General features: G+C 43.7%; 1 protein-coding gene across 4 annotated transcripts in view; it reads right to left on the bottom strand.

Moving 5' to 3' along the window:
• The window catches only part of LOC102946593 (TATA-box binding protein), a 32,475-nt gene that overhangs the window by 15,744 nt on the left and 7,550 nt on the right, over nt 1-9,181 (bottom strand). For 3 of the 4 annotated variants that reach the window (XR_006289683.1, XM_043543271.1, XM_037895205.2), the window contains exons 2-4: nt 6,227-6,468; nt 3,339-3,664; nt 2,055-2,142 (exon numbers count right to left, since the gene is read on the bottom strand). Coding sequence is in view for 3 of the 4 variants with exons in the window: in XM_043543271.1 (XP_043399206.1) it covers nt 2,055-2,142; nt 3,339-3,664; nt 6,227-6,280 (468 nt within the window). In the remaining variant the exon portion in view is untranslated. Of the gene's footprint in view, nt 1-2,054; nt 2,143-3,338; nt 3,665-6,226; nt 6,469-8,820; nt 9,082-9,181 lie in introns of those variants that run through there. The other variant, XM_037895204.2, reaches the window with a different exon arrangement.

Here is a 9,181-nt window from a genome sequence, read left to right as displayed (position 1 = left end):
CATCTGGCACTGGCCACTGTTGGAAGACAAAATACTGCGCTAGATGGACCATTGGTCTGACCTAGTATGGCCATTTTTGTGTTTTAGCTAATACACATTTTTAGGCACTCTCCCTGCCTCACACTAGTGAGGACAAGGCCTTCGGAGCAGGGACCCTGTTGTAACGGATACAGCAATTTCCTGAAACATCCTTGATTGACCTTATCGTATTAAGTTTATGCATTACTGTGGGCTGGGATCGTATGTAACCTCTCTAGGGAAAAGACGTGACAGATGTGAGACCAGAGTGTTCAAAACACTATTGAAAATATGCCAGACAAGTATGGACATTTGGGACAATAAGCGTTACATGGATTTCCTAGGGAACCCCTACAGAGAGGTTAACACAAATTCCCCAGTGCCAGTTATTCAAAAACCCAGCCTTCTGAAAAGGCATGAGGAATGGGTCCATTGTCTGCTGATCACTTGTTGCAAAAGGCCAGTATCAAAGGCCTGATCTGTATAAGGAACAGCTGATCTGCCCAGTCTGCTTTCTGGCTCAGGATCTAAGACAAATGAACTTGTAACCATAAGGAAAACCCAGTTGTGGGTTTTGAAGGACGAAAACATACTAGAGCCCTAAGTTAGAGATGGGAGTGACCTCTAGTAAGCTTTTTAGCATGTATTTTAGTTCTCTTATTGTTTAATATGTTTTCTCTGTAAATGCTTTCTCCTTAAGAATAAACGTGCTAGCACAGTAGGATCTGTGTGGCAAATTATAACTGCGGGCAATACATTGGTCATACCCATCAAAGAGATGGCAAAAAGGCCAGTGCTTGTGTGTAGGCAGTCTGGCTTGCTGGGGATATTAGTGTAAATAAGGGAGCTGTGCAGCCTTAAAAACCCTGGTCAGAATGCAGTGAGATGTGGGTCTCTGCCCAGGAGGCCTGATGGCTGGGCACTGGAAACCTGTAAATCGGTGCCCTTGGTGGACCATGGAGGGGGGAAATACAGGTGCAGTTGCCCTGAAACTGACACCTGTCTTTTTATAGGTTCACATAGCACCTAGCACCATGGGGCCCTGATTTGGTCCTTTGACTGCTACTATAATGCAAATCTCAGTTGAATATCATGGAACCAAAAAGAGAAGTGAATCTTGGGAGGGACTGGTTGCCAGCCATGTTAACAACTGTGCTCAAACACTGTCAATTCATAGTGTAGAGCAGGGGTTCTCAAACTTCATTGCACCGCGACCCCCTTATGACAACAAAAACTATTACATGATACCAGGAGGGGGGACTGAAGCCCGAGCCCCACCACTCTGGGGGTGAGGGGGGAGGAGAAAAGCCCAAGCACTTCAGCCCCAGGCAGGAGGCCTGTAACCTGAGCCCTGCAACCTGAGCCCTGCCACCCAGGGCTGAAACCCTCAGGCTTTGGCTTCAACCCTGGGCAGTGGTCCTCAGGCTTCAGCTTCCATCCCGGGTGGTGGGGCTTTGGCCCCGGGCCCCAGCAAGTCTGAGCTAGCCCTGGCGACCCCATTAAAATGGGGTTGTGACCCACAATTTGAGAACCGCTGGTGTAGAGGCTCTAAAAAGCCATGGCTCTTGGCTTTGAACTACACAGACCCACAATGGAAACAAATAAATTTGACTCTACAATTACACTTGAGGATGGAGATGGTAAAGAAGTGGGGGGTAGGAGCCCTTGAGAGCAGGAAGCACATGACTCCCTGTTTAAACTACTACAGACAGGTCTACACAAGAAGCTTTTGCCAATCAACATTGGTTAGGGGTGTGATTTTTCTATACCAGCAAAAGCCCCAGTGTAGACACAGATATACCAGTATAGAAATGCTTTTTCCAGTACAACTCATTTCACTTCCTGAACCAATATAAGCTCTACTAACAATCTCTTTTTATAAGGTCTTTTTTCTCATATAAACATTGACAATAGGTGGGTTTTGCTGGTATCGCTCTATGATCAACATTTTTAAAAGCAGACTACGCTTAAGACTTGTTTCATTGATGGCTAGTGAAAAGTCTGTCCCACATTCAAATCTAATACATCTCTCTTACCTTGGGATTGTATTCGGCATTTCGGGCTCGAAGCGCAATGGTTTTTAGGTCAAGTTTGCAACCAAGATTCACAGTGGATACAATATTCCTGAAGACAAGTTAGAGAGATTAGTTGGTAAGGCTAGATTTAATGAAGGATTCCTGGGATCTCTCTCTTTTTAAACCTTACATAACTTGATACTGAGATTTTGCTGTTCAAGCAGGTTTGATTGGGTCAGATACATCTGTAGTTTAACTCTATTGACTGTGATGGAGTTACACCGAGGATTAGTTTAGCACATGGGTGGTAGCAACGATCAAACTGATTTACATTAAAGTTCTCTCAATTTTCCCCACATATCACAAGGTTCCCTTCTTTCTCAACTGTTAAAAACAAAGAATTTTTGTTAATTTAGAGAGCTAATTTGAGTTTATATCACAGCATATTACAGGGGTCGACAACCTTTGGCACCCGGCCCGTCAGGGTAAAGCTGCTGGCGGGTCAGGCCAGTTTGTTTATCTGGAGCATCCGCAGGCACGGAGCCCTGCAGCTCCCACTGGCTGCGGTTTGCTGTTCCCGGCCAATGGGAGCTGCGGGAAGCAGTGGTTAGCAAGTCCCTCGGCCCGTGCCGCTTCTCGCAGCTAGCATTGGCCAGGAACAGCGAACCGCGGCCAGTGGGAGCTGCGGGGCTCCATGCCTGTGGATGCGCCAGATAAACAAACCAGCCTAGCCTGCCAACGGCTTTACCCTGACAGTTCAGGTGCCAAAGGTTGCCGACCCCTTGCATATTAGAATGTCATCTGCACTCAAAAATAAGGTTGAGTACAAAATGCCCACTGGCACTTTTTCTATAAGTTGCCATAAAAGAAAAAGACTTTAATTAGTGTTTTCCCTTTATTGCTAAGTACAGTGAAAAAGATTTTCAGATCCAATGCCTTGAACTAATTCTATATTTTTCTTCCCTGAACATAAATTCATACTCCGTAGTCAACTAGAAAACAAGACAAAATATTAGAGACAATTCCATCATTTTACGCCAGGTTTGTTGGGACTTTGGAAACCGAATATAGCCGAAAACAGTTACAGCATTATAAAGCTACCACATGAAGACATAGGATGACATTAAGCGGCCCAACCCAGTGCATATTAGATATATGGCTAACAAAGACCAGCAAAAGTCCCACTTTTACTACTAAACCACCACGCTAACAGAAGTTTAAAATCATCTGAGTCACTAAATCTTTAAAAGGCTCATTCTATGGGAGGAAGAGAATATATAATAAAAATATATGAAGCACACTCACTGCAGCTGTGGCACAATCCCAGAGCTCTCAGATGCAGGTGTTGCAGGCGTTATTGGGGTCATAGGAGTCATGGGAGAGGAATAGAGCGGCGTGGTTCCTGGTAAAGGAGCTGTCGTAAGCGTCTGTGAATGGAAGAGCTGTGGCGTTTGACTGGATGTTCCCTGCGTGGCTTGCTGTGATGTGGACTGTTGTGCTGCTTGCTGCTGCTGCCTCTGCTGTTCCTCCAGAATAGACAGACTGTTGCTGCTTTGGACTGGCTGTGGTGTCAGTCCAGTGCCATAGGGCATCATTGGGCTAAAAATTGGAATTCCAGGAGTCATGGCACCCTAAAGAAGAGAGTATAAAGAATAAAGCATGAGTTCAGTCGAGTCCATTTACTTTTATGAGAAAAATCAAACATTTGTTGCATGAGGTTAAGAACAAGAATGGTGGTTTGTACATTTCCAGCCTGAGTGGGGATTTGTTAGAAATTAATACTCCTTAGGGCATGTCTACACTGCAAAATTATGTCGACCTAACATACGCTGGCATACTGTTGCCGCAGTAATTAAATCACTTTTGCTTGTACACACTACACTCCTTGAGTCAGCGGCGAGCGTCCTCACCAGGAGCGCTTGTACTGATTGTACAGTCAGTGTGGGGCACTACGGGACAGCTTCTGAAGGGCAGTAACAATCAATGTAAGCAACACAATATCTACACTGACACTGCGTCGACCTAACTACATCAACATTGATTCTATACCTCTCATGGAAGTGGAGTTAAGTCAGTCTAGCAGGGCAGTTATGTCAGCAGGAGTGAAATTTTAGAGTAGACACCTACATAGGTCGACATAAGCTGCCTTGTGTCAACCTAATTCTGTAGCGTAGGCCAGACCTTAGAAGCTCATTTTACTGGACAGTACTTAGAATTATTTTTATCTCCATTAAATTATCCAGTCAAGTACTCCTCTCCACTAGCCAGTGAAGCATTATTCTCTTCAGTGTATACTCCAGGGCTTTGTTTTCCTGATGAATATGCTAATGTCTAACAGCTCTCACTTAAAAAAAACAAACAAACCCAGTTAATTTGGTGCTTGTGGAAAATGCCTACTTAAAAGCCCTGAAGATTGAAGTTGTCCTTTTATAAAAAGAAGAGATACAGCATTAGCAGTGGCAGCTTCCTTATATCACCTTGTAGGTATGCTTCAAAATGTGACCAGGAGAGAACCTCCAGAAATTAAAAGGGAATTCAGGCTCATGTCAATTTAATGCTCAGTTGTCTGACCAAAGAAACTAATTGGGGTGCCAATGGTAGTGATATTTGGGGGTGATGGGCACTCCAGGCTCAAATTTTTGAAATTCAAATATTTCAAATGTTACCACTAAAATGGACTTAACGTTCGTTTTACTTAAATCTAAACAGAGAAAGAATGAGAATTCCATATATTTGTATATTTCTGAAATCTCCATTCATGTAAACCTTAAGTTTACAAAAACGTATTTTTCTATTTAATTAATTTGCTTACACTGTGCATCTGAATAATCAGTTTCTCCCTTTCCACTACATAACGTGTTTACATTAAAGTCAATGGAATTACATCAAGGATGAATGTTTCTCCCATACCGAAGAGATCCTTATAAACGTTACAGGGAAGTAGAAAAACCCTTAAGAATTTTCTTTTGTGTGTGTGCGCATGTGAAAGAGGGCTTTACCACAAAGTGGATTTATTTTTTTTAATTAGTTAATTGTCAACTGGATTTTTTTTAGTGTCCTATTAATATTCTTCTGTTTTAGATAAGTTTCAGAGTAACAGCCGTGTTAGTCTGTATTCGCAAAAAGAAAAGGAGTACTTGTGGCACCTTAGAGACTAACCAATTTATTTGAGCATGAGCTTTCGTGAGCTACAGCTCACTTCATCGGATGCATACTGTGGAAACTGCAGAAGACATTATATACACACAGAGACCATGAAACAATACCTCCTCCCACCCCACTCTCCTGCTGGTAATAGCTTATCTAAAGTGATCATCAAGTTGGGCCATTTCCAGCACAAATCCAGGTTTTCTCACCCTCCGCCCGCCCCCCCCCCCCCCACACACACACACAAACTCACTCTCCTGCTGGTAATAGCCCATCCAAAGTGACCACTCTCTTCACAATGTGGGCCCACATTGTGAAGAAAGTGGTCACTTTGGATGGGCTATTACCAGCAGGAGAGTGAGTTTGTGTGTGTGTGTGGGGGGGGGGGGGCGGAGGGTGAGAAAACCTGGATTTGTGCTGGAAATGGCCCAACTTGATGATCACTTTAGATAAGCTATTACCAGCAGGAGAGTGGGGTGGGAGGAGGTATTGTTTCATGGTCTCTGTGTGTATATAATGTCTTCTGCAGTTTCCACAGTATGCATCCGATGAAGTGAGCTGTAGCTCACGAAAGCTCATGCTCAAATAAATTGGTTAGTCTCTAAGGTGCCACAAGTACTCCTTTTGTTTTAGATAAGAAATTCACACAAGAAAATTTGATATTTGCAGAACAATTGTACTTTAACATCTGGAAAATGAGAATACTGTTAAAAATCCAATTGCAATGAAATTGTAGTTTAATTTAAAACAAAAAAATAGTAATCTACATGTTTGAAGATGAAATGGAGGAAAATACTCCAGAGATTACAACTAACTACTTTTTATCCTAGTACCTGTTATCCTATAAAGTAGTTCTAAAAGAAACAAATGTTAGACTCTTCTCTAGCAAATAAGCACATTCATATTGCTAGGTTCTAAACAATCTTTCCTATCCATAAGCATCCATATTGTTACTCAAGACAGGTTACATGCAAGAAACTGAAATCTCTTTTACAAAGAAATTCATCTCATGAGTAAATTCGAAATAATTTGTGGGTTTTTTTTACCTGAGGGGATGCTAACCCCTGGGCGTAGGGCGGTAAGCTGTTGTTCTGATCCATGATTCCAGTTACTTCTTTGGTTGGGATAGAAATAATTCCACCAATTCAATAAAAAATAATTCCACACCCTCACGGGTTTTTTCCCCCTAAAGCATTCCAGCAACTAGTTTCTCAGCCACTCTTGAAATGTTATGAAAACATCAGCTCCAGAAAAGTCCGTGTAGTAAGTCTAAAATACAATCCAAAACCTGAAAGGGAAAAAGTAGTCTCTTAATAACCGTATGTTTAAAAAACTTGTATGATTACATCCCACTGCCATTTAACATAGCAGTCCTTAAATATATTTCTTTGTGCACATTATACTGCCTTTGAAACTTCATTCCCACCAAGAACTTATGTAGGTGTGTGACTTTACACACACGAACAGGCCCATTGGAGTCAGTGGGACTACACACATGCCTAAGGGCTGGTCTACAGTAGAAAGTTAGATTGACCTAGCTACATTGCTCAGGGGTCTGAAAAATTCACATCTGAGACACACAGTTCCCCTTTTCTACACCTATCCCTGATGTAGAAAGCTGTAGGTCAGTGGGAGGATTCTTCCATCAACCTACCTACTGCCTCTCGGAGAGATGGATTTATGAGAGATGGAAAAACCCCCCTTCCATTGCTGTAGTTAGTGTCTACGCTACAGCAGCGCACCTGTGCCACTGTAGCACTTCTAATGTAGACATACCCTAAGTGTTCGCAGGGCAGAGCCTTTAGTTATAATGATTTCAAACTTTGCCACCAAAACACACGTAATATATTTCACTTAAGTTTTAAACATAATGTAGCAGAAATCTATGTTTGTAGATTCATTCATATAATAGTAAAATTATTGTGTCTTAATATTTCACTAAAACATTACATCTTCGCATTAAAATTAATACGAGATACTCAGATGTTGCACAAATTTTACCAAGATACTAAATAAAGTGAATTTGATATTTATAGCTCATCATATATTGATTAGTGCTTCCAAAACACAGCAGACCCAACTCTATTCTCAACTGCACCAGTTCGACTCAACTGATTTCAGTCACAGTGCCCTGGTACAACCGAGGGTAGAATTTGGTCTGATTTTTTTGAAATGGCACCAAAGCACTTCCATATGTTTTTTCAATTATTTTGTTAATCTACAGTAACTTCACTAGTTTGAAACCAAGATTTCTAGTTCTTGTGCTTGTACATTCATTCGTTGTTGTGGGATTGTTCTTGAAACCGGAGCTGCTGGAAATGATTTAACAGCAAAACGTTATCAAAATCAGAAAGAAAAAAGAATCTCCTTTTCCAACTCCAGACAAAAAAACGAAGCACTGAGACATTTCACCAAAGAATTACATGCACCTTACAGAGTAGAAAAAAAGTAAGAAAAAACTTGGGGTTTTCCAATTGACATATATGCATATCTTTTTAATGCACACAGCAATCTTCTGATTTTCCTGAATTACAGTGCTGCACTAACAACAGGGCAGTTAGAAGCTTAAAATAGAATATCCCCCTATCAAACACTTCTAGTAACTTTCAGCTTCCTAAAACAATTACCTGTTGGGCTGAAATCTCAGACTCACTTCCAGCCCTGAGGTAAATGTTCTGAAAGTTTGAAGAAAACCTGTTCAGCTGCTTATTTTTACCAGGGATTCCTTGACCCACTGTTGGTACAAAGACTAGACAAAGGTCTTGCAACACAGTGTAAATAAGGCCTGTTTTGAGTTTAGCTACATTTGTGCAAGGAACAAATTCCACAGGCAAGGGACTTCTGAGGATATCCTGCCTTCAGCGCCACTGAGCTTCCCCCCTTAGTACTAAGCATTAACGCAAAATAATGCATATGAAGTTATAGCAAGAGGAGCTGTTTAAACATGAATGGGACTTGTGTACTTGTGGATAGCCTGAACCAATACTTCTGATGGAAGAATAATCCCACTAACTTCAACAGGAGGTTTGACTATGTAATAATACTTAGTAATTGCATAGCATGTTTCATCTTCAAAGCACTTAACAATAAGCTTCATAATAATCTAATAATGTACATAATTACGTTACCCCAAAATACTGTAATGAAACCTGATTTACCCTCCCTTTCACTATGAGGGCGATCATGAACACCTCAGGATATATTATTTGGCTAACAAATAACTAATCTCCACAGGCTGCTGGGTGAGGGCTGATTTGCCAATACTGCCTTGTTCCCATTTTGCAGATGGGGAAAGAGACAAGGCAGTTTAGTGACTTGTCCAACATCACACTAAGGGAGTCAGTGTCACGGGCCAAATCAGAATTACTGTTGCCGACATACTACAGTGATGGGCTTATCGAGACGACACTGAACTCATCAGTCCCCCCCCCCCCCCCCATCCTGTCTCCAACCCTCCTAGTCGCGCCAACAGGCTCAGGAAGGCCAGAGCACCAGAGAGGGGCTAGATAACAGACGTACAGAAAGAAGCGCAGCTTCTCTTTTCTGCACACAAGAGGTTTTACAAGACGGCGCTCCCCCGACAAGCCCGTGCGAGGAAAGCCCCAGAAAGGCCGCGCGCAGCTCGGGGCTGGGAACCCACCTCTCACTGTCTGGCCTCGGGCAAAGGCACCGCGGCCTCCGCGCGGCACGGCCGGGATCGCTCCCGGCCGGCGGGAAGGGGCCGAGCCTGAGCCCGGGCCCGGGCCGCCCCGCGCGAAGCGTGGCCGGTGTAGCCCGCTGGGAGAAGCGGCCGCGGGGTCGGACCGGGGTTGGCGGGCGCTGCCCAGTCCCGGCCCGGAGGAAGCCGGGGCTCTGGGGGCAGGTTCGGGACGGGGGAGCCTCGCACCAGGCGGCGGCGGCGGCTGCCGGACCCTGCCCTGGGCAGGGGGAGACACGCGCCCTGCCCGCCGGAGCCGGCCCCGGGCCCCGCCGCTGCCTCGGGACCCCGCGGGCTCTGCCCG

This window comes from Chelonia mydas, chromosome 3 (genome assembly GCF_015237465.2).
Source record: "Chelonia mydas isolate rCheMyd1 chromosome 3, rCheMyd1.pri.v2, whole genome shotgun sequence".
NCBI lineage: Eukaryota > Metazoa > Chordata > Testudines > Cheloniidae > Chelonia > Chelonia mydas.
The sequence above is the reverse complement of the archived record's forward strand: the minus strand, read 5'-3'. Positions and strand labels throughout refer to the sequence as shown.